This window comes from Chaetodon trifascialis, chromosome 17, assembly GCF_039877785.1.
Source record: "Chaetodon trifascialis isolate fChaTrf1 chromosome 17, fChaTrf1.hap1, whole genome shotgun sequence".
NCBI lineage: Eukaryota > Metazoa > Chordata > Actinopteri > Chaetodontiformes > Chaetodontidae > Chaetodon > Chaetodon trifascialis.
In genome coordinates, this window is record NC_092072.1 from 14,013,737 (window position 1) to 14,038,179 (window position 24,443).

General features: G+C 41.8%; 4 protein-coding genes across 4 annotated transcripts; 2 read left to right on the forward strand and 2 right to left on the reverse strand.

The window, feature by feature from the left end:
* Positions 1-792: 792 nt before the first annotated feature.
* tfpi2 (tissue factor pathway inhibitor 2) lies at positions 793-2,980 on the reverse strand. Its single transcript, XM_070984468.1, is given in 6 exon segments — positions 793-965; positions 1,370-1,543; positions 1,677-1,856; positions 2,037-2,207; positions 2,333-2,425; positions 2,428-2,980. Coding segments are annotated over 6 exon segments (723 nt in total). The 5' UTR covers positions 2,450-2,980; the 3' UTR covers positions 793-882.
* A 521-nt stretch (positions 2,981-3,501) lies between these two features.
* On the forward strand, positions 3,502-4,523 carry gngt1 (guanine nucleotide binding protein (G protein), gamma transducing activity polypeptide 1). Its single transcript, XM_070984470.1, has 3 exons — positions 3,502-3,623; positions 3,747-3,845; positions 4,069-4,523. Exons 2-3 carry the CDS (start codon positions 3,750-3,752, stop codon positions 4,192-4,194), a joined length of 222 nt encoding a protein of 73 aa, XP_070840571.1. The 5' UTR covers positions 3,502-3,623; positions 3,747-3,749; the 3' UTR covers positions 4,195-4,523.
* A 795-nt stretch (positions 4,524-5,318) lies between these two features.
* LOC139345689 (probable acyl-CoA dehydrogenase 6) lies at positions 5,319-22,166 on the forward strand. Its single transcript, XM_070984467.1, has 9 exons — positions 5,319-5,539; positions 11,251-11,371; positions 16,107-16,236; positions 17,669-17,775; positions 18,211-18,378; positions 18,540-18,713; positions 19,058-19,219; positions 20,343-20,493; positions 21,210-22,166. The coding sequence occupies exons 1-9, from the start codon at positions 5,339-5,341 to the stop codon at positions 21,298-21,300; spliced, it is 1,305 nt and encodes a 434-aa protein (XP_070840568.1). The 5' UTR covers positions 5,319-5,338; the 3' UTR covers positions 21,301-22,166.
* On the reverse strand, positions 21,748-23,596 carry bet1 (Bet1 golgi vesicular membrane trafficking protein). The gene is made up of 4 exons (XM_070984469.1): positions 23,436-23,596; positions 23,108-23,214; positions 22,876-22,932; positions 21,748-22,578 (listed from the first exon to the last, which is right to left on the reverse strand). The coding sequence occupies exons 1-4, from the start codon at positions 23,452-23,454 to the stop codon at positions 22,423-22,425; spliced, it is 339 nt and encodes a 112-aa protein (XP_070840570.1). The 5' UTR covers positions 23,455-23,596; the 3' UTR covers positions 21,748-22,422.
* Positions 23,597-24,443: the final 847 nt, after the last annotated feature.

The window sequence follows — 24,443 nt, forward strand, 5'->3', positions numbered from 1 at the left end:
CATCCTGCTTTGTACTTATAATTGTGCGCATTTCACTATAATCACATTACAATTACTGAAAACATTGTTGGAAGCTCATGACTCACATTCTGTAAACCTGCAGCTTCCTCTCCTCTAAACATGCAGAAGGTAATGAACCTGCCACAGTAACGGTTTGCTGCTCCATGATTGCTTCCTTCCTGATCCAAGGCTGTGCTAAAGCGACCAAGATAGGCTTGAGTGCCTTGCGAAGTATTACCAGATAAGGAGGGAAGACAGCAGCATTAGTAAGGAATAGAAGAGGCCTAGAGATAAAGTGAAAGTGCCGGAAAGAAAGTGAAGAAGCCAGCCGAGCCTGGTTGGCCTGGGGGGAGGGCTGCAGTGTTGTTGTGCTTCAGCAAAAATAACCTCTTCAAGGATACATGTATGCACCTCAGCGGTTGAAGAAGTTGCAATCAGCACATTTTGCATCACTTAATTATTCAGATAACGCATTATAGTAGCATAAAAGTGCAAAGAAATGACACAATACTTCATAAAATTCTGTATATTTTATCAAAAATTGCGCTTATAAAACAGTTAAGCATGTCAAAACCTTCATTATAATAATGTATTACTTATAAAAAACATTCATTACATACATACAATATCAAAAAAAACACAATTAGGAACATTAGTGCATCAGTAAGGAACTTCATCAACAGCATACAGTAAAATCACATGTGAAATTGCTCATGAAGCATACAAATACAATGGAAATACGTGTATGTGCCTCAAACTCTTCCAGTAACAACAAAGTAGACCTGGTCAACCTTTTGGCATAAACAAAGTCAGTTTATTACATGTTAGTTTCCATGAAGGAGCTTGTCCAAGTGCCAGTTCCTGAGAACACGTGTCAGATATCTACGCCTTCAAGAAAGTGATGTGATTGTTTCTATTCCGTCTCATGCGACGACCTTTCACTTGACTTGTGCTTTTTTTTCCTCCTGGAACAAAACAAAGTGTATAACAACTGATTAGTATGATATCCTGTCATTCTAATGCTTGTTGACTTTCTATCATTAAGCAAATAGGATTTTCTAGAGTCAGATTTTCCTTGTTTTCCTCTCTGCTCTGCCACAGTACATAAATGGTTTGGAGGAGATCAACCCCTGAGTGTATTCTAATTATTCCTGCAGATGCTACACTATTTTTATGCATAATCTTGGTCCCCAATTCCCCTCTGACTTCCTGAATTATCTCCCTATTCAAACAACAAGTGGCTCTAACTGGCAATCCAAATACAAGCCACTGTTGAATTAAGGAGTCTGCAAATTATCCCTGAATGCTCATCTTCAGTTACAGACTTCACTGTGGACACTTTCACCACATGCATTCCCCGGTCACACACCTTTAACACACACGTCCATGCAGCTCTGCCTTGACACGAAGTTGTTGCTGCTCCCTCCGCAGCCCGAGTAGATGAACTCCTCACACATCTTGGTGGCCGAGTTGTAGTAGTACCGAGGAATAGAGGCTGAACACTTGCCTTTGTCCAGTGGGTCCAGGCAGAGCACAGGAACAGCTGTAAAATAAGACGCAAAGCACGATGAGCATTCTTTCTCAGTACAATGTTTAGCAGTGCCGTTACTACACTGCAGGACACATGCAGAGGCACCAGTCAGCTTCAGGTTGACAATAAATACGTTTAAACTCACTTTTTCTTGGACTGCAGTACTCCATGCAGGAGGTGAGGTCTTGGAAGCGATTGGAGTTGCCCTGACAGCCGCCGTAGTAAAAGGGCTCACACTGCATGGTGGTCATGTTGAAGAAGTAGCGGTGAAAGAGGCCGCGGCAGGGTCCCTCGTCTTTGGGAAACCTGCAGATCTGGGGAATCTCTGAGGAGAAGAATGACAAGATAGAGACTGGGATTAGAAGAAGGTGGCATCCATTGAACGAGTCCAGAGTCAAATATACATACTACTCATAGTTTTCGATTATAAAACACAGAGTGGTGCTTTCTGAGGTAGTCAGGGTCACCATCAGTTTGAGTGCATACCACCATACTGAGAACTTACTTGGGATTCTGAAACAGGATTTCTGGCACTCCTGATAACTCCTGAAGTTATTGGCATTTCCTTGGCAGCCTCCATAGTAGAAAATCTCGCACTTTTGGGTGATGGTGTTGTAGTAATAGCGCTCAATATCTGCTCTGCAAGGTCCCTCGTCCACTTGAAGGAGGCAGGCGCCTGAAAGCAGCAAAGACCTGGTTACAGAAAACCCCGCAGAAAAACGCGCTAACCACGCTGTAATTACTGCTGCGCGTTGCTCCACAACACCAAACCATCTCGAATGCAAACATGTCTCATCTTACCTCTCGGGGACAACGCCAAAACGTTGTAAAACGAGGTGAAGAGTGTAAACAGCGCGAATATGCAAAACTCCATTGTGAAACTTTTTGCTCCAAAGTCTTTTCCGCTTTGCCGACCATCCCAGCCTCTTCCAGTTTTATAGTTGACTGAAGTGTTTCCCAGGGGAAATTTAGGGGCGGGGATGAAGTGACTCATTTTCATACTCCATTGCAACAAGATAACAGTGGTGATGAATTCAATCATGACATCAGACGCTCGCTTTTACGTTGTAATATTTGCGTAAAGGACTGTTAATGTAGTGACTAAGGGCATATTCAACCCAGCTAACCTAACAAAAGAAAAAGTTAAATTCCCTCTGCTTGAGGCCAGCCAATCGACGGCTGTCACTGGCCGCTGAGAGTGAGGATGTTGATGATGAGGGTGATGATGATGATGGCGATGATGTGAGCCGGTGACCCCACAGCATCCCTGTAATTTTTCCACAGATCATGAATCGTGTCGTCTCTAAGGGACAGACGCTCTTGTGAAACATTTGTAGATCTTATCACTGATGCATCCTGCCAAGTTCCCATCACACTCACCCGCCTGACTGGATCTGAATCTGGATCTGGATCCCTTCCCACACGCGTGCGCGCGCACACGCACACTGACTTTCACTGCTAAATTTCCTTTTGCTTAATGACTGCAGCAGCCTCCAGCTTTCTTTCCTTCCAATAATGTCTTGCCCCACTAAACATTCAAAATCCTAAGACTTCAAAGCAGCATTATCTGTAAACATTTGTAGAAATGTGCAGTAAAATATTACTTTTGACTGTATAATTCCAGCTCATAGGTTTGTTCCATCGGTTGCTGAGGACGTTATTGGAAAACTGCCGTGCAGTCATGTTTGGAGCAATGATGCGTGTCCATCTTGACAGGTGGAGGCTAAATACAGATTAGCCATCTTATCAAAGTGACCTGATGCCTGAGGCACCACCCCTTAACCCACTTCTGAATATGAGTAAAAACAGAGCCAAAATCACGTAAATCCAAATTTAATCTGCAATGTACAGTAAATACAGCTCCTTGTTTGACATCTAATTCAAAATAACCCACACAGACACCTGTGTGATTCACAATCCTATTTGACAACATACTTCACATACTGGTGTGACCATACAGCAGGGCCTTGTTTTAATAAGATTAGCGGATTAGGATTGTTTATGCAGATTACTTTATAACGCAGATTGAGGGAGAGGAGAGGGATTCTTCACCAGGACTTTGGGGGTGAAGGACTGCTCCCTCTAAGCACTCGTAAGTACAATTTGTTTCTTTCAAATGAGTTTTGTGAAGTGACAGTTAGAATCCATCAGGATGAACACTTTGCAAAACATGCTGAATGCTTCCTCTTCGTCTTTTTTTTTTTTTTTTTGACAGAGAATGCCGGTCATAAATGTAGATGACCTGACGGACAAGGACAAGGCTGTAATGGAAGTAAACCAACTTAAAATTGAAGTGAAACTTGAGAGGTGGTTGGTAAGTTGTTTGTAGTCCTGGGATGATGAATATGTCAGTGATATTGTAGTTTTTAAAGATCCCAGCGCATAAATAAGGTTTCCAGACCTAGTTTGACAAGCAATTTGTCAACCTGTTTCAAAGTAATTATAGAGAGTGCAATTAGTTATATCAGGGAATGCATTTAAACTGGAATAAATTGCTGGAAAAGACTGACTCAACACCTTTTGCCTGATCACTTTAGACATCTAAATGCTGCGAGGAACTCAAGGAGTACATTCAGGCTGGAGAGGAGGAGGACATCCTCTTCAAAGGCATTCCAGAGGAGAAGAACCCCTTCAAGGAGAAAGGTGGCTGTGTCATCTGCTAGACTGGACCTGAGGAGCTTTTCATATCTCAGATTAGCATCCAAGGACACTCTCCCTCCCCTCATAAAAGGGATTTGCAGACAGGGAAGACTAGGAGGACATATTAAAGAAAGAATTAACCAAACATCCAGTGTAAATGTTTCCCATCTTCTCGCCAGATTTGTAGCCATACAATTTTATTCTTTGAAAAGACGCAATAAATAAGAGATGTATTTGGCAAGGCTTTTACAATGCTTCTCTTTCATGTGGTGTGTATAGTCTGAGCCAATGGACCCATGTGTTGTTTCATACACAGAAACAACTGTCATTAAATGTGCTTGTTTATAAGTCAGCCTGTCTCCATCACTCACTGCGGGAGGGTTTCACGACAGGGTAGAGAAACAGATAGATCTTCATAACTCAGTCTGTATACTTTTAAAGTTTGCCCAGCTTTTGCTCATACATTTTCAATGAGATCATGAACATTTTGTAGCATTGTGGTGAAGACTTAAGGACCAAAGTGTGGTTGCAAGATTTATCTATTTCTCTGCCTTTTTATAGTCTATATAGTCTATAGTCTAGTCTATATAGTCTATACTTTATTTTATGTATTTTTCATGTAGTTACAGGACAAACACATAAAAGGACAGAAGAGATAGGAGAAAAAGTACGTTCCATTTTGTGTGAGTGGGCTACATCATGCAAATCTTTTGTTTTGATGGCAATTTTTTTTTTATTTTTGCCAATGACTGTCCATTTGCGACCCTTTGTCACTGCTTACATTGCATGTGTCAGGACTAACACCACCAAAGAGTTGTTGTTTTTTTTTTTTAACCAAAGAGTAATTCTCCTTGACAATGATCCAATCGATGACGTCATTTATTTCTAGAGGTCTGACCAGGTAAAACTATCCAGCATTTCACAAAAAAAGAGCAACTATTGGGAAAAAAAGAAAAGAAATATGTCTATTTTGTGTGGACATGCATCTTTTTTGAAAACTGCATTTTCTATTTGTTTAACGGTGGTATTTCCCACATGTCGGAAGCAGACTGAAGGTCAAACATTCCTGATATTTCAGTCTTTTACCAAGGTTAAAGTTTTATCCCGGGGGAAATCCTACAGTTCGAGTCACCGCATGCGCATGCGCACACGAGCAGGTCAACAGAGATGGCGCTGCGCAAGGGAGCCGAGCGTGTAAATCTGCTCGTCAACAGTCGCAATTTCTACAAATTTACCTCATTTGTCGGTGTCCGGTCCGTGTCCGAACATGTCTCATCTAAACCCGTAACGTCCAGTCCACCAGAGCCCACGGGTGGTCATTTAATCTACACACAAGAGCACTTTGCATTAAAGGAGTCCCTCAGAAAGGTATGCAGGACTGTTAGCATCCTAGCAAGTTTTACCATGATAACAGGCTACATCTGGCTTTCGTGACAGTTGGATATTTGAATGTGTCCTTTCTTTTGCTTGAAAGCAGCAGTTAATGTAAATGTAGAAGAGAGTAGCGGAGGGACAATGTCGTGACAGTGGGTGAGAGGTCACTATGCTATGCTAGCTCGGTACGTGTTGGTTCCCCTCAGCTGGACTGCGCTTTGCTGCAGTCGCAGCTCTGCGTTGTAGCTTCACCGATAAGAAACAAGTTGCAAGTTGAACGTTGTTTTGACGTTGCGTCAACTGTTGGAAATGAGTGTGAATGAATCTGCGCGTGTCTTGAAATGATCGAACGAGTCAGTATTTGTTTTCAGCTGCTCAAGGTTATGGGAATAAGGATTGCGTGACTGACAGATCTGGATACAGTCAATATGTTTTTGGATAGAGGGCTCCCCCGACATTCATATGAATTAGTACTGCAACAAAAACATATTTACCAGCTATTTTAGATCAAGTATGCTGTAATTAGAAATGCATGCTTTGTTACCGGCAGAGGTTGCATATACAGACGTTAGCTAAACAGCATTAACCTGCTTTTGAGGATGGTGTTGAGTGTGTGATAGACTTGCCTGCTCTGTGACAGCATGCTCATATTAAAGACAGCTCAGTGCACATTATTCATGTGCACTGATAACAACTTTCTGATAACAGAGGCTGGGCTAATTGGTTGCTCTGTTTAATAGGAGTGAAACTAGATGAACATTGATGGTGGCTGGACCACTGAGGGAGCCATGGCCTTCAGATGAAACTGCCTCTGAAGCCAGCGGGGCGAACCAGTGCAGTTTAGCCAAAGCAGATACAATGTTTGTTTAGATCAAACAGATATTTGGCCCTGAATCATATGTTACATCTCCTTTATCTAGATGCCAGAAATCTGGATTTGCGCTCTCGAGGACTGCTATTCTTCCTCTGGCCATTTGTTTTGGCAGATTCAGAAATATTCATGAGGACAACAGATTGCGTGGTGTGTGAACAGTCTCGTTTCCTTGAACACAGGACAGACTGATGATTAAAGAAGGTCAGAAATTGCTCGACAAAACCCTGAAATGTTCTGGTGTTCAGAGGATCTAAAATTGGAGTGATTGTTCAATTCGAGTGAGTTATAATTGGTTTGCTAACTCGGTCTCACAAGCTTTACTTTGAGTGACTATTTTCTCCTTGCTTGAGCAATTGGAAGATTTCAAAGACATTTTAAATAAATTTAAGGTTTGGATTTTACTACTTTAGCAGACAGCGCATCCAATGCATCATTCAACAATCCAACTTTTACTCCTCTTTCAGAAATATATTCACCCTCTCACCCTTTTCTTCTACAGTTAGTGATTTCTGACATGCAGAGCTTTTATTTTTGAAAAGCTAAATACCTGCAGCTGCAAATTATGGTGGTAAAAAGCATTCAGCATTAGTAATCAGCCTGACTCATTTTAGATGTATATTACTAGACAGACTTTGGAGACAGAGGCTGTAAAAATAACAACAAGTGCCTAATTTAAGGCAGAGAGCAAATGTGTTGTGGTGAATGGAAGGAAGCTTGTTGTGTGACTAAACCTTCAAAAGGATGCCAGGAGTTTGAAAATAAACTGGTACTGGGAATAATGGGAAGGATGAAAATGTGAAAAGGAAATGCAGAACAATATGTTGGCAGTGCAGGAAAGGGAACTGGAGGCAGCGCGGTTTATTAAAAGAATTCACTGTAGGATAGTGTGTGTTTATAGGCGCTTTACAAATGGGGTTATAGGAAATCCTTTAGTGGCTGCCCAAGGTCAGACATTGCTAAATAGCGCCCATGTTTCCACTACAAATTTTCTGTTAGTGGGTGTGGAGGGCGTAGGACCAGGTTAGGCTGTTGTCAGTGTAGCTGTGTGTGTTACACACTGTGTGGCATTCATGTGCTCATTTGCAGATGACACAAACAACTTCCCATGCGAGAAAGAAATGAGTCACACCCCCAGAGTCTCCATCATGTAGAAACCACCAAGCTGTCCAAGGCTGGTGTGTCAGCTGGAAGGCCATTAATGAGGACGAGAAGCCCAAAAGAGATTTCCTTAATTCTTCTAGGACGAGGTTCCTCATATGCAGCCTCCCATGGTTTCAGGCTGGGATCCCCCTCCCACACTACAAAGCCACTGTTGGCACATTAAGCACATTAGAGTGCTGGCCAGTCATGTGCTGCCAGGAACAAATTACCTTTTTATATTTCTGTCCTTCAAAATTGGTCAGTGTTTTAAATCAACTAAATAAAGTCCCTTAATAGAACTTTTCGCCTTATTTGAAGAACGTCTTGTTTCTGCAGCAAACTACCAGTGTGTGACTAACGTCAGTGCGACCCTCTGCGACATCTGTGCATTTTCAGAACTAGCTGGCCCCTGGTGTCGCCGGCTACTTCAGATCCTGTTTTTATCACTCGATTTAAAGTAGAAGTGGCACAAACGGTCAATATCATAATAAATCAGCGTTAAGTGATTGTGAGGCAAAGCTGGTAGTTCAACCTTTTCCAAGTTTATGGCTCTGTTTATGTTGCTGTGAGTGATTTAATGCATTATAAGTGTGAGTCTGGCTTAGAAATATTTCTCCCTTTTTGGGGGCATGGTTTCTCTTCATTTACACATATTTTGTGATGTATCTTGGACTGACTGACTGTGACTGACTCTTTGTTGTAGGCTACATTGCGTGAATTGCCTGCTTGGTGATGCCGTAGTTATTATTGGCAAAGGAGTATGTGTACTGTTATATGATGATGTTGATTAATACCATGCTATAGTCAATTTCCTGGTGTTCATAGTTGAAACAATTTATATATAAAACAACTGGATGGGAATCTGTTGCTCATGTATTGAATTCATTATTTGAAAATATGAATATATAAGTCACTTTTAATCAATCAATATAAGTATAATGCAACCATAGATATCAACTACAGACGTTAAACGAATAGATAGCTCTGTAAAAATGGTGTCACAGAATCTCTGACCCAGTATGTGTTGTCATATTTCCTGACTGTAACAAACAAAAAGTCTTGATAATATCATATCTGGAGTAACCTTGTGATTCCCAGCCCGAATATCATGATATAGAAAAGTAAACCCATGTTAATACGGCCATGTGGGTTGGACAGAGAAGCCCAGTCTTTCTGTCGTGTCCTGGGTGCCAGAGGAACAGCAGACTTTTGTAAGACCGGATAAGTGCGAGGTTCTTGACCCTGTCTTACTGCTTAACAGGTCGGTGATGTGAAATTGTTCTGGTATGCAATCCACAGTCCACAATAACCTTTCTGATGTAGGGTTACTCCCTGTTGACCTCTCTGCTTCCCTTTCCAGCCGCCAGTCGTTCCTCCCTTTCCCTCCTCAGGATTTGAACTCTGAGCATGGATGATTTTATAGCAGGTTAAAGGGGATCAGTGTTTAGGTCCAAGCGTATGTCTGTTGAAATTAGGGTCTTTTCTTTCTGTTTTGAACAGTGAAAACATGATGTTCATGTTTTCTGTCTGTCTTGTATTCAGAAGTTTCTCAGCCAGTACGTTTTTCTTGGCAGGTTGAGTGGTTGGCTGGTTTGGGCTTGTGTGTTTTGGATGGAGAAAATCAGTGCGCATCACTTTTTGCAATTCTAGGAAAAAAAAAAAAGGCTTCTTCAGTACTTTTTAGCTTGAATGGTAAAACACAGCCCTAGTCTAGCTCATTGCTTTACCAAAGCTACATGAAAAGAATAGGGCTAATTTTCCACAATCCACATTATTTCACATGGCTCATTTAGCTCCTTTCATTTGCTGAGGCTTGGCTTTGATGTTTCCTATTTCCAATAAATGCCTCTTTTGTTTTAATCATTACCTTTCATTGGCTTTACCCACCATTGAGAGCACATCGCACTGAGTGGAGAAACACATTTTGTGTCACGAGTCTGTTCAAACCATGCCCGTTAAAAATGTTTATGCATTAAAGTCAATAACACCGATAGCAAAGCAGTGAAAAGTTGTTTATAGTATTTTGGCTGACAAGTGAAGATCCATTTTGTCGGAGGGCATTTTAATTTGAAAAGCATTCAACAAGAAACAGAGCAGGAGAGCACATAAATATTGAGATATTTATTTTTTAATTGATTTGCTTTAAATGGCAGGAACAATTCTTAATAACATTATTTTGTAGAAAATGTTGTTGACATCCTGTTCCTGTTGACAAAGCCTGCTGTGCGAGGTCAAATTGTTCAGAGAATTGACAGCGAAGTACCACATGAACTGTAACCTACACTATAGATGTACAGCCTATTTGCCGTGAAGCAGCTTGAGTTCCCACAAAAATAGCACCGTATGAGTCTCAATAGATTGTTCATTTCTAAGTGCTTCTCCAGCTGTGGACCACTTCCAGGTGCTCAGAATGACTCACGGCACCAAGGTTGTCTCATTTCAAAGTCTATTGCAAAGCCAGGTTACAACCCACTCCTCACTCCCTGCGGACATTTTGGTCATGACTCACAAAACCAGGCACGAGTGATGTACACTGATGAAGCGCAGTGCTTCAGAGAGACAAAACAAAAGCTGGACTTGCTGTTAATATTATGGAAAATTCAGTGACAAGATTACCAAAATCTGTTTGTTCCTCCTGTATGAATTTATTATTTTCCTTTAGTTCTGATAGAAATCAACTCTGAGCTGGTGGATTTCTGATATAAGCCTGTCTGTATCAGCCAGTTAACGTCATGCACCTCCCATATAGAGGAAGTTGGTCATTGTTTTTTTTTTTTTTAATTGTTTTCCTCCACTCTTAAAACTTATAGTCATCCTTCATTTTTAGGCAGTTGTATATCCCAGGCTTTGTGGCTGAATAGTTGGATCTGCCGCTCGCCCAGAAGGAATGTCATTAGTATGGGTTTCAGCACCGAGCTTTATTTTCACATGCTGTTCTAAATGTTACTTCAGAGGTTTTTCCACCCTGCCAAGAATAAAACTGTGGAGGAAACACGGAGTCATTAAAATATTGGCACTCGAACGGTGGAATGCAAAGATGCCGAATTTCAGCACAATGTTGGCGACTGACAGTTTCATAAAAGTATCAGTATCATCCCTCAAAAACCCAAAAACCCTGTGTGTGATTTGTGCTGTAAGTTGCATTGGACAGCCACACCACTGTGTGTGACCAGCTTTGTCAATGAATTCTGTTACGGTCTTGTTTTTAGCCCGAACCCCCATCACTGTTTCATGAGCCTGCAGCTTATTGTATGTCACAAGCCAAGTCTTTTCAGTAGGGGGCTGATACAGGAAATAGCATGTCATGTATATTGTCACTGTTTTCACCGTGTGTTACCTTTTTCCTGCTTTCTATTCATTAATATATAATACCCTATCTCGCTGTCTGTGAAAGATACATTACATAGACTTAAGTCAAGATTTGCACTGCACAGTGGGAAACCCAGGTGTGTAACAATCACTGTATGTGTTTTTTTCCGGTCATAATGTGTAGCATGTCGGTGGCAGGGCTCTCATTTGTTACTAGAAATCGTATTGAGGTACCCAAAAGAAGCAATCTGTGCGTGTTCACAGGGAAATATGCAGACATGCACAGTCATGCTTAAAATACACAAGAGAAAATGATGCAAATGATGAACCCTATTAGAAAGACACATAAACGTATCTCTGCCCTGATGTTTATGTGCTACAGATCATCGACCAGGAGATCAACCCCCATGTGGATCAGTGGGAAGCAGAAGGCCAGTTTCCAGCCCATAAAGTCTTCAAGATGTTAGGGAGTGCTGGATTTCTAGGAGTCAACAAACCAGTTGGTAAGAGTGTGAGATAACCAACCAATGAGAGATTAGCAGTGGAAAGCCCACAAAAGTACAACGTTCATTCTCAGAAGCACGCTCCTAGCTGGTGTTGGAGCTTGGTTATTAACATCTCACAGCAACAGTCTCCAAGATAAAGTTCCCCAGTGCTGTTGATGTGGAGTTTGTTATGAAACTGCCCCGCAGGTACGAAAGTTGGCGTTTGTTTTCCACCTGTATCTTTGCTACATCGGACTCTGTTAGATAATTGGCTAGCAGTGCATGCTGGGATAGGTTCGAGCCCCCGTGACTCCGAAAAGGAATTGTAATTTTAAATCACAGACAACTCCTTCTGAAAAATGATGAAAGCTTAATTAGTCGAGGAGGTTTTTGGAGCAGAGCAATAGGAAAAAGGTCTGTTTGATTTAAAGACCCAGAAGCCTTTTTATTATGGAGGAGGCTTGTTTTCTGTGGAGGAATCTAAGGAGATAATAAGCCTGCTAGGAAATGATGATAACCATAACATCAAGGAGCCAGAGTCAGTGCACCTTTCTTGCTGCTGGAAACCATCTTAATCCATCTTAATCCGTTTTAATCAGACAAAATCCATTTTGCTCGATTGTGTCTTGCTGACAATGTTAATTTTAACAAGGTAATACAGTAAAATTTGAGAAAGTCAATGAAACAATCCTGTTTAGCCACGTCTGTGAACAAACTGCTAAAACCCTGCCCACATTCACCTGGATAACCTGCATATTAGCATAACAAACAGTTGAAAACTCAAAGCTCTTTGTGTTTGCAGAATATGTATCCTTTGCCTAACAGAGGCTCTACAGGCCTTTGTCCATTTGTATTCTTGGGAATTTTAGTTGGTAATCCATAAAAACAAGACTGCCTATTAATCACCTGTGCCTCGGCCTACATGATGTATGTTTTTGGGACGTGCTGTTTCTGTTGCCATCGCAGAATCTCCCGCGATAAATCTGTAGCATATCTGTGGACTGAAAAGGCCTTGACACAACATAAATATTGCTTTTAAGGATGCTTTTCAAGAATACGCATGAATGAACAGTCGCACTCATAATTTAAAATTTGTCCCGCAGCAGACCAGAAACTGAGGACTCGTTCACTGTGTGTGCAGTGTGAGCGTCTCTCCTGCAGGCAGCGTTTGGCATGTCTGAATTCACTTTCTGTTCATCTTCTTCCTGTTTGACAGCCATGCATTATAGTTGGTCTGGTTTAGAAATGTTCCCACTGTGATGATGGGTGCTAGTGTCACAGCAACATCCCACAGCAGCTGTCTGCTACAGTATATCCCATTTCCAGATGTGGACCCAGCTGTGTCACTGCTGGAGCGGATGAGGCAGCAGCATCAGTTCAGCGCAGTCCAGACCCACGAAATAGCTGCGGTTGTGATCTGTAATCGTTCTGAATATTTGAGGAGATTTGTGGGAAGTGTTTGACAATCAGACAGCAGAGATGTGAAGTTTCACAGTTTCTGTATTCAGTTATTCTCACAGTAATACATTAACTTCTCCTAATTCATTTGCAGCTTTGTCTTTATCTCGCCGTATAACATCACTGTTGTAATAACAGCTGGAGTTGCTGTTCTGACATTTGATGCCGGAAAGAGCAAATCTGTGAACAGTAATTTGGGGATGTTTAGCTCTGTGACGAAGATTTCACCACAGGTCTGTAGGTCAAAGAAAGAGGAGGTCGAGGGAATTAAAATGTGCTGAGTAGACGAGCCTTAAGCTTTAGTTGACAAGATTAGAGGGGAGGAGCGGCAGAGACGCGCTGTACTATTAGGTGGGAGATTACCTGCTATCATGTAGAGTGCAAGAAACATGCTTAAAGTATACTATTTATAAAGCGATTGTAAAAAAAAAAAAAAAAGAGAGAGAGAGGCTTAATTAAACCTTGTCATTCAGAAGTGGCTGTCAGGGTTTAAATTGTCCTCATGTGCCTGCAGCATAGTCTTTAAAACTTCATGTATGTAAGCTTTTAGATGTTAGAAGAACATTGTACAGGACCATGTGCAGCTGGAGTAACAACTGATGAAGCAGACAGGGTTCATTGATTTAGAGGCTCACCTTATTGATAGAATTGGGATGACTTTCTGAAATGATTCATTGTTTTTTGGAAAGTAACTCTAAAATGCTCAATATAAGAATAAATGATTTGTTAGGTTTTTGTTTTCTGTTCTCAGTAAACGTTTAAGAGTGTTCTGTCGAACAAGTCCCAAATCTAGTGCTTTCAGGTTTAAGATGCTGACCCAGAACTATAAGCAGTCCTGGTTCCAATCTGGATCTGTCCGCCATGTGGTGCAGGCATAAAAAACATCCCCCCCAAAATAATGAAAAGAATGAATAAATAAAACAAATCTGGGAGTTAACTCAGCCTGTGACCTTCTTCATTCCTGTTTCTTGGCATTTAATGATTTAGTGCTCCTCTGTGGGCATTGATGACTTGAAATCCAGGAAAACAGAGCACTAGGCGTAGACTTCTGAAATTTATTCCAGAGTCTGAACCTTAAATGGCCGTATGTCCAGAGCTGGTGACAAACTTAATGCTCCTGTTGACATCTTTTGGTGCCATACAGCATGTCCCTTCATTTAATCCACTGACAAGAACACTCAACTCTTATTTTCCTCTCTTTTGCAGTGTGCACGGAAAGGCATTATTACCTTTCAAAACATGAGAACAGGAAGTTTTCTCAAGGCAGCCACGTTCAGGGACAGGGATGACCTTTGGCTCCCTGCCTGTTTTCCTCTGCTCTGAGAGAGAGGTATCTGCTCTTCATGCCACGGCAATGGCCTCTTATCTCCGGCCTGACAGATAGAACCTGGCACAGTTTTCCCTTTGAAACTGAATATTTTTATACTCTTGTGTCCAGGCAGTTTCCTTTCGCACACATTCTACTTTAGTAATGCTATGATAAATGCATTACAGTGGGGTCGAATGATGTGCAATCACACCTTTTTGTTGTAATTAGTCACTGAATTGTCACAATCTGAGCTTATGATGGTGGTTCCCTGGCTGTCTTTCCCATGTTGTCGTGGTTTTATCATCAGGTCACTCATGTCACGGTTAATATTCAATACGGAAAGAGAAATGAATAGAATAGAAAACTTCAGTGAGTCTGCTTGTACTCTGCCTTTAAATTCAATCTTGATCCTTCATCATGTGTTTCATGTGGAGCTCCACCCGATGAGACCCTACACTGGGGAACATCTGGTGTTCAGAAGAAACATATGTGCATCGGATTGACATTTGCGACAGATTTTTTTCTTCTTCTTCTGCTTGCTTGTTCAACCAGACGGCCTGCTGTTCTGCTGAAAGTCGGATAAACCTCGTTGCTTCCCTTCGTCCACGTTATCCACCGCAGGGTTTCCCGTGTTCAGAGACTTATCGCTGCACAGCTGCACCTGTTTCCTCTTATTTTTGGCTCCCCTACTCCCTTGTTTGCTTGTCCCACTATATCTCCCTCTTTCTCTGTCCCCATTTATTTTGCTCTCTTTCTTTCATTCCCCATCTCCCTGACAGTCTGCCAGACAGTGCTTTCCATTACTCGATAACTAGTCTGACAGGTGATATTAAACCACTTTGCCGGAGTTGCAGGCCCCCATGTGATGAATTCGCTGATGATTATTCAGTGTCAGTCGCTGCTCGTATCCATCATCTCGTGGCTGGCATACTGTATGTACTGTAGTCATGGGAAAACTGTGCACAGAGCATTTCACAAATGCTCAGTCATGTTACTTTTGGCTGACTGGACATTATCATCAAGAGATTTGTCCTAAATGAACTACTGTCAGGTTACATTTGCTAAACCAGCATGAGATGGTGATGTCCATGTTTTAGTACTGCAGACTGACCTTCATTTTGGATATATTTTGGATATATTGTTTCATTTTAATAGTTTTCACTTTGAAACAATCTGGATGTGTGTATGTTTACCCCAAAGCGAGTACATTAGTTAGCTAATTCTGGGGGTAGCAGACAGAAAATTGGCCTTTAGCATTAAGCATATTAGTATAAAACCTGGCTATTGATTCACAATAGATGCTGCAACTGCTGATGAAAGGCAAAAGAAAGGAGAGGTAAAGAGAGCACTTTTTACAAGGAGAACTGACAGAAAGTGATGTTTTAAACATGGTAATGCACTGTTCAACTCCATTAAAGACCTAAGGTCTTTGTAAATGCCACTATTGCCAGAATGGAGGAAACAGACATCCATTTATGTCTTTTTCTGTGAATGGGTTGTTGAAGAGATGAAAATCAAGTTTGATATTCTAAGCAGAACAGATGAGATGACACTTAGATGACAGTGACCCTTATCTGCAGCTTGCTGCTGATCTCCCAGCAGTGCTTTTTTCCACATCATTACAGATAGCCCAATTAATAACATCCTGTAATTAATTGGAGTGCATGCTCCGGCGCCAACAGATCAGTTCAGAGTAAGGTACGTTCACCAGTGTGCATTGTGTGATTTTATTACAGCAATAACAGGGAAGATGGAAGGGAGGCAGGGAAGGTGGGTGCAAGGCTAGTCTAAGGTGACTAATGTAGTGATGGTGTATATTTGTCCAAAGTGACATTGGAAAGCCATTCTTTCTACTTAGCTCACCGGACAGAAGGTCCACATCTATTATCAAATCTCTATCCACAAGAATCCACCCAGTGTTCAGTGAACTGTCAGCACTGAAATGTCAGCAGGAGTGAAAGCAGTGTGTGTTTTGTTCCCGTGCAGAGTATGGAGGCTTGGGTCTCGACTTCAGCTACAGCGTAGCCGTGTCAGAGGAGCTGGGCCACATCCGCTGTGGAGGCGTCCCCATGGCCATCGGTGTCCAGACTGACATGGCTACTCCTGCACTGGCCAGGTACAGTCCCACAGACTTAATGGAGCATGAGTGATGAAGCAGTTTGATGTGTGAGAAGTTTGCAGCTGTCACTTTTCACTGTTCTCTTAAAGTCGACACCCAGCAGTTTGGGTTGTCTTTGTGTAAATGTACATTTTGCCTGTGGCTCAAATCTCCCTCCACTGCTGCTTTCTGTTATCTGGACAACAGCTAGTCAGTGACTCAGACAACAATGCCTGCTTTGTGTTCTGTCCTTTTTTACACCACCACTAGAGCCACTTGTGGCAGAGCTGGAGGACATTTTCAAACATTCATCCTACAGGGAAGCGTTTCATTTTGAGGTGATAAAACAACTGTGGCCCTGTTTCGCCTGCAGATAATTAAACTGTGTTTGATGTATGAAAAGCCTGTCCAAACTGTAGGAGAAGCACCTTTATTTCAGACTTTTTCTTCATTCTTCATTTGGTCCAGCTCTGCAGTGATGTCTCTCTCCTTTATTCATCCGTCTTTTCTTAGCATGTGTTTAGTGTATTTTCATTGGTCTATCAGGGACAGTGATTGTAACATCAGTGCTGGTTATGTAGCAGGTTCTGAGTAGCACTGATTTTACTGAATGTGATGCAGCAGTTCAGTCTGTTTATACAGGTACAAATCCTTATCCATGCTGCCTCTACTCAAATACTGACCTCTGCTATAAATGAACACATCTCAGGCACTTTTCACTGCATCGTGTGTAAAAGTTCTTTCCCTCTCTTTACAATTGTGACAACCAGGAATATTTGCCCTCTGCTACATTAGTCAGACCGTAGTGTATGATCAGTGTCAGATAAACTCCTTCATGGTCCAGGCTTAGTTTAACTGTGGCATCATGGATCTTATTGGTTGTGTTATAGTTAGAGCAGAAAATACAGCCTGTAGTACAGTCCTTCATCAAAGTTACACTCCCTAGACGGTGTGTGTATTAATATGCAGTATTTGGTAAGTGTTTGTCTCACCCGTGTGGGGCCTTGACTTATTGTGTGGTATCCTCCTGTTATGAAACAGCTGCTGGTGACACAAGACAGAATTCAGTGAAATAGACAGTTGGAGTCTCAGGAGCTTAATTAGGGGATCTGCACTAGCCTGCAATGAGTTCTGAGAACTAAGAGAGCAGAAAAAAAGGGAGGGGGGGGGGGCTTCTGGATAAGACTTCCTCCTCTGCCTCAAACATGGCAGTGTTGTTTTAAAGTCTTTCTACAGCTGGACTGCACATTTAAAGATTGTATGTGAGATGTCTGCGTTTACAGAAAATCAATGAGGGATGGTCAATGAGGGATGGTCTTGGCGTGTGTATGTGTGTGTGTGTGTGTGTGTGTGTGTGTGTGTGTGTGTGTGTGTGTGTGTGTGTGTGTGTGTGTGTGTGTGTGTGTGTGTGTGTGTGTGTGTGTGTGTGTGTGTGTGTGTGTGTGTGTAGGTTTGGTTCAGCTCAGCTGAAGAAAGAGTTCCTGCTTCCCTCCATCATGGGGGACAAAGTGGCCTGTCTCGGAGTTAGTGAAGTTGGAGCTGGCTCTGATGTCTCAAGTGAGTCTCTCCATCATCTTCAGGTTATTTGTTATCGTATAATTTCCTTTTTAGCTCCTGACGGGCCATTTTGAATGCACTAATGCTGCAGAAATGATCGAGGAGCCAGAAACACAGCAGTTTTACAATCGATTTGGCACTTTTTTTCTCCCAGGAGAGAAGGGTGGCATGCTGAATGCAACACACCATATATGGGTGGAAGGTCACAGTCATCAGATTTCACCCTTTTTTGTCTTCTTTCTGTCTGGATCAGTATGTATTACATTTGACATCTGTAATAATACACCAGCTTCAGACTTAAGTCTTTTGATTTGAGTGCCAAAACTGTATTTCTTTGATTATTCATGCATTGACACATCTCATTTAACCTTCTGTCGCTCCACTCATCATCTCCTCTCTCCATCCATTTGCACGCTCCACCACACGTCGATTCAGGCATCAAGACAAAGGCGGTGAGGAAAGGCGATGAATATGTGATCAACGGGGGAAAGATGTGGACCACCAACGGCACTCAGGCTGACTGGATGTGTCTCCTTGCCAACACCAGCGACGGACCCCCACACAAGAACAAATCTCTCATCTGTCTGCCCATGAACCTGCCAGGTAGGAGTCGGATCCAGTTCTATGGTTAACTGCAGTATTTCTACAGGATTTGTCTGAACCCTAAAACACTTTCTGCAGAGTTTCTGTTGTATCAGTAGGGTCTGTTGTTATTCGTGTGCCTTTGCCAAGATGACGTTCATTTCCTGTCCTTCCCCCTGCAGGAGTACACATCGCTCGCAAGATTGATAAACTTGGCATGTTGTCATCAGACACAGCAGAGGTGTTCTTCGATGACGTTCGAGTGCCCTGCAAGAATGTCATCGGCCAGGAAGGCATGGGCTTCACCTATCAGATGCTTCAGTTCCAAGAAGAGAGGCTCTGGGCAGTGGCCAATAGTGCGTGAGCCTTTCATACATTTCCGTTGCAATTTCCAAAAACTAGGGAGTTCAGGTCGCACAGTTCAAGTTCTTAATCTTCTATAAAGTAGCTGTTTGCTTTTTATTTTGAGTAACAGGCATGAGTCAATATTTTCTTGTAGAACTTGTGAGAAACTGCTTAGGAGAAGTGAAACTGCACATGCTGATACCGGAACAGACCCTGATGTGTTTGTCTGGCCTGGTACAATTTTGGCCAGCATACCAGACACATGATTACTGCCGTTAAAAAAAAAGAAAGTGCAGCTAGAACACAGCAGCAGAAGTGAGGTCACATCTCTGTCTCTCTGTCTGCACGCCCCCAGTCTTGACCACGATGGACATCGTCATTCGGGAAACTGTCGAGTACACGAGGCAGAGGAAGATCTTCAAGCAGCCTGTCCTCCACCACCAGTCGGTTCACTTCAGGTTGGCCGAGCTGCAGACGGAAGTCGAGCTGCTTCGCTCCCTCCTCCACTGCGCTACAGGTGGGGTTGCATCATCGTCAGACCGAACAAAAACAGATTAATGCTAGCTTGGTGGTGTTGGCTGCATCTGAATGACCCTCTTAATGATATGGTATCATAGGTTGTAAGCTATGGTAGATAAGGGTAATTCACCTGCGTATGTTACATACACAAAATACCTTTAAAATCCAGCTCTGGATTAGAATAAGAAAATCATACTAAAACCATGCAGCTGTCCTCATGACGCTTAAGGCCTCAGATAACACTGAAGCCTTAGGAACAAAGGCCACCGTTGACTCAGCTCTGCAAGAATGATGTGAATGACAAACTAGCCTTGAGCGGGAAATTTGTCCGTGTGTATTCCAGTTTGGTTGAGCAGACAAAAAGGGAATACAACAGGCTGGAGAATAATGGACAAACCCGATTCCAAGAACCTCACCAGCTCCATTCGTTTTTGTAAATATGAAGGACAGTGTTATATGTAGAAAGGAACAGGGGGTTTAAACTGGACAACTAATAGTCAGCCTGTTCTAACAGGATGAAGACTGGTGTAAGATCAAAACCCACAGGCTCGGCCACCTAAAAAAGTGGCTCATACCCAGCTCTCCCAAAATAAAAGTGCTTTACACCGCAGTGTTTATGATATGAATATGTGGGTGCATCTGTCGGGCGGGTGTCCAAGGTCTTTGTCGTGGTGATCATAAGCACTCCAGGGGCGAGCAGCTTTGAAATAATTCATCAAACTGGTTACAGCTCAAGTCTAATTTGCTTATCCAGGAACAGATAAAAGCTTTTGCATCGCTTTGGCGCAGGTAGATGTATACACACACACACACACACACACACACACACACACACACACACACACACACACACACACACATACACAAAGAGGAAAAGTCATGCAGCTCACACATGTCCCTCTGAGGGGTACTTAATATACTGGCATTGATCAGTTGAACTGCTGGGAAAAGGTCTGAATGGGAAAGACCCTGAATCAGAGGTAGCCACAGGTGACTCTTAAAGTAAACATTAGTTTATTGTCTTTGTTTTCCTCTCGACATCCTTTCTAATTACTTTTTATCCACCAAGACATTTTTCGCTCTGCTGTGTGACTACTTCTGTCCTTCCTTTTTCCCCGCAGCATTGTACATTAAAGGCAATGATGTCACCAAGCTGGCCTCCATGGCCAAATTAAAGGGGGGCCGCTTGGCCAGGGAAGTGAGCGACAGCTGTCTTCAGTACTGGGGAGGGATGGGCTTCACCAGTGACGTGCTGGTCAGCAGATTTTACAGGTGAGCCTGGTCAGAGAAATGGCAGCAGAACTAAAGTCATTTGATTTGGTCTTAAAACTACTTTTCCTGTTTCCCCTATCATTGTGTGAACCATAAAGTAATGATTTATAGCAATTAGTCCCACGATTTTCAATTACTTTCACCCACGAGCATTTTGTTCGTCTCACCCAAAAACACTAATAATATCTGACTGCAAAACTGTGACATGGCAGCACCAGGCTCTAACACAGGGTGCTAGCCAACTATTGTTATATTTGGCTGCCAAGTGTGTGCACCTTTGTGAGGGTGCAAAGTTTCTATGGTAACAGCAATCTCACCAGTTGGCAGGAGCGTGATAAGGCTCGTGATTGTGGTGCGTTTTAAACGGGTGTTAAATGTGATTCATTCATTTTAAAGTTAGAGTCAGGTCGATCAGTGGCGTCTACAGAAATGCTGTGTCTGATCAGGTAATGTTAATTCTTGGCTGCTGTTGTGCAGTGTGGGCTTGGAGTCTTCTTATTTGTTTATTCAGGGTATAATCAGGTAGCACAGTGTGTGAGTCAGACTCTTTAAGCCCTTATTTTACACTGTGCTGACATCTACTGTCAGGGTAAATAATGCAGTCGAATGAGACGTTCATTGTCTTTAAATGAGAGGGGAAAAAAGCCATTATTCAAATGAATCAGACCATTAACAGGAAAAACCCACCAGTTTGTATTATCTTGTCCTTTCCACAGGGATTCCAGGTTAATGTCGATTGGTGGAGGTGCTGATGAGGTCATGCTGGGAATCATCGCCAAGTACATGGACACACTACCCAAGCACTGATGTCATCAGCATCTGACCCAGGGACTGATGTAATCTACCCTGCTGATGAAGTGCTGCTCATTAACAATGCATTGATAAACACAGATCACCGAAGTGCAGTTCTGATACAGTATGTTTAAACTTGTGACATACAAGGAAGTTTGTTTTATCTCTGTTTCAGCCATACTGTGTATAGTTAGAAAGTGTCACCAGCTCAAACATGAGTGATGAAGCTCTTCTTTTCTTGTGTCTCCCCTTAGAAATGTGATTTTTATGTAATGTGTAACTATTTAATTTAAACATTGACCATCCCTTAGAGACTTTTAGAAGACAAAGGAAAGAAATGTGTAAAAATGACTTGCATAAAATAAATATCCTGCATAGACTTCTTTACGCAAATTCATTAAAAAAAGGTTCAGTTTTAAGGTTTTCAGCACATGCAAGCAGCACACATCTACACTGTTCAACGAAGAGCATAAAATTTGTTTATTTACATTAAAAAACATTTTTTACAACAAAGTTCAAATAATAAATGGAGAACTCTACTATTCATTTGATGTGGATGCCAAACGCTGTGGTATATCCATTCATTCTTCAAAGCAGATACACTAGATTATTAGTTTCAGGTGTCATTCTATAACTTTATCACTTTTTACACATTGAACTCAAACTTTGGCTTCATCAACAGATTTGCCTTTTCATCACTGTTTATCTTACAATGTGCCATCTACTGTGTTAAGGTGTTATGACAGTATTTTCTTCTACAGTGTTTCATGTTTAACATTCTGTCTCATCTTCTCAGTCCACCCAAACTGGCCTGATATCATGTACATACAGTATACTGGCAGTGTCTCCTTCAGATTAAATACTTTCTACTTCACACTGACAATCATCTCAGACCACTTTTTACTGTTTGGGACTCCAACAATCAGCATCAGTACAAGACCTTTCAAGATGACTCAAAAGTGGGATTATTTTCTGAAAACAGACACATGGGCACCTGTAAGACCGAGACACTTGAGGGAAAAATCCCTGCCATTCCTCATCATCATTATGTTGGTGTACTTCAGAGCTGCATCGGCGTGGCACAGATGGGGGAGGAAGATGTGGAGTTGGAGGACCAAGTCTGGCACGGTCCTCTTATCACCTCAGCTTGATGAACCAGTACAGGACAAAGAACACAAAAAGGCAGAAAAGCAGCATGTAGCACAGCAGTTTGGTCTGGCTGCCTCTGGAGAGCTGCTTTACCCTGCCGATGGTGGCACCAAGCAGGCCGCCCGTCGAGTCAAAGTCTGTGTCCTAGTGTGGGACAAAGGGATAGAAAGATTAAAGTCCAGGAAGGCCAGCAAATAAACACTGTAACACTCCTGTCTCAGGAGGAAATACTGTGCTTTTTACTCCACAGCATTTATTTGTTGCAGCAATGATTTTACATGTGATTGATACACAACACTCACAAGAAGTGCTTTTACAGTTTTTTACATTGTGCTTCTGTGAGATTTTAAACGCTTTCAATTGTCAGAAGTACTGTAGTTTTACATTGAGGCATGTCTTCAGTGAATTCCTTGTAGTCACAAAAAAGAAAGTGAAACTCACCATATCATCCAGCATTTTGTTCTGGTATTTCACCTCCGTTCCAATGTCGATAGACAGCTGTCAATATCCAATAACAACATGTAAGCATCAATAGTTACGTTTAACACAATAAAATGTGATTTTACACCTAGGGTCCATATGAGAAAAATGTGAAAGACTGCCATATCTCAAAAAAATAAAACAACAATATCTAGTCTTACAGGGAACAGACGTAACCTGAATCGTGACTTACACTTTTCAAAGCGCTGACTTTAGCTCGCAGTCCCTCCTGGAGGTGTTCGTTTTCCTCTTCGTACACACTGTACCCACTTGCTACATAATTCCCAGACCCTCCTTCACCTTCAAGAAACGACAACGTCACATTAACACACCGTTAGTCCGCTATTTTAACCCTGTAACATGACGTTAAAGCCTGCAGTTGTTCAAACTTGGGCCTTGTAGTAGCTACACAATAGCTAGCATTCATTCATATTTGGTAACAACATTAGCTAACGTTAGCTAGCTAACTAGCAAGGAAGCTAAGTATGATCTTAAAATCAAGATGCTCGTTTGTCTCTTACCCAAACCGGCGCGCCTCATCTTGAACCGCTGAAGGTAACACTGTCCGGGGGGGTATGTTATGTGGGAGAAAACAAATTCACACCAAACAGAAGTAGTTATCGGTTATCGTGTAACTGTAGGAAGTTTGTGCACGTCAGCAAACGCCACGACATCATACGGTGGCCGACGAGGACAATCCTTCCCTGACATAACGAACTGCAAGAACGGATAATAACAAAGATAACGCTGTTAGGACGGTGTATCATGAATTAATATTAGCAACAGGTAGAAAAATAAGGTAAAGTGCTTTTCTTTTCTCTCTTTTGCTGTCATGGTCTTATTTTGGATTTGTTATATACTATAATCTATTAAAACGCTAAGTATCATGGTGGGTTACTACAGGTTTTGAGTTACAGGAGGAATATCACAAGTTGTCACAAAATACAAACATATCCATTTTTTAATTTGATGTTGAACTTCTGATGCAAAGGCAAAAGAACCATATAATGTTTGTTTTCTGTTTTCTCAATGAAATCAATATTCGATGTTTTCTTTATATTGAGGCGAGAATATCCAAATTTAAATCTGAATCATCTCATTATGTTTTTGTGTCTGTGTTTTTATCATGCATATATCATACACACAATCTATTGTTTGGGCCAAAGTAGCTGAGTAAGTCCTACTTTTGGTTACTAGGCTTAGTGTAGTTGGACCCTTTAAAACATGTGCCAAATAATTTCAAACTCTCTGTGGTTCAAAGCATGATTTACATATAAAAGGAATAGCATTATAAAGACAAAGCATTGTAATTAAAAAGAAAAGCACAAATCTTTCTTTGAATTCCTAGACCCATCTTTGAAACACAGTAGGTCCCACAGTGACAAACATCAATGGGTTAATCTCGCTATGCTGGGAGAAACATATTATTATCAGGAGAAAATTGCTATGATGTTCCTTTCAGACACAGACAGATTGTTTCCTTTGAACATTTTGAAATGTGACCACCGTAAAATGGAGACAAATATCCT

Excerpts from the sequence above, each read along its gene's own strand:
- LOC139345689 (XM_070984467.1), top strand. The coding sequence starts at position 5,339 with ATGGCGCTGCGCAAGGGAGCCGAGCGTGTAAATCTGCTCGTCAACAGT. Across the intron at positions 5,540-11,250 it reads TAAAGGAGTCCCTCAGAAAG|ATCATCGACCAGGAGATCAA; the intron begins GTATGCAGGACT and ends TATGTGCTACAG. Across the intron at positions 16,237-17,668 it reads GCTACTCCTGCACTGGCCAG|GTTTGGTTCAGCTCAGCTGA; the intron begins GTACAGTCCCAC and ends GTGTGTGTGTAG.
- bet1 (XM_070984469.1), bottom strand. Across the intron at positions 22,933-23,107 it reads AAGTCAGCGCTTTGAAAAGT|CTGTCTATCGACATTGGAAC; the intron begins GTAAGTCACGAT and ends GGATATTGACAG. Across the intron at positions 22,579-22,875 it reads ACAAAATGCTGGATGATATG|GACACAGACTTTGACTCGAC; the intron begins GTGAGTTTCACT and ends GTCCCACACTAG.
- gngt1 (XM_070984470.1), top strand. The coding sequence starts at position 3,750 with ATGCCGGTCATAAATGTAGATGACCTGACGGACAAGGACAAGGCTGTA. Across the intron at positions 3,846-4,068 it reads TGAAACTTGAGAGGTGGTTG|ACATCTAAATGCTGCGAGGA; the intron begins GTAAGTTGTTTG and ends TGATCACTTTAG.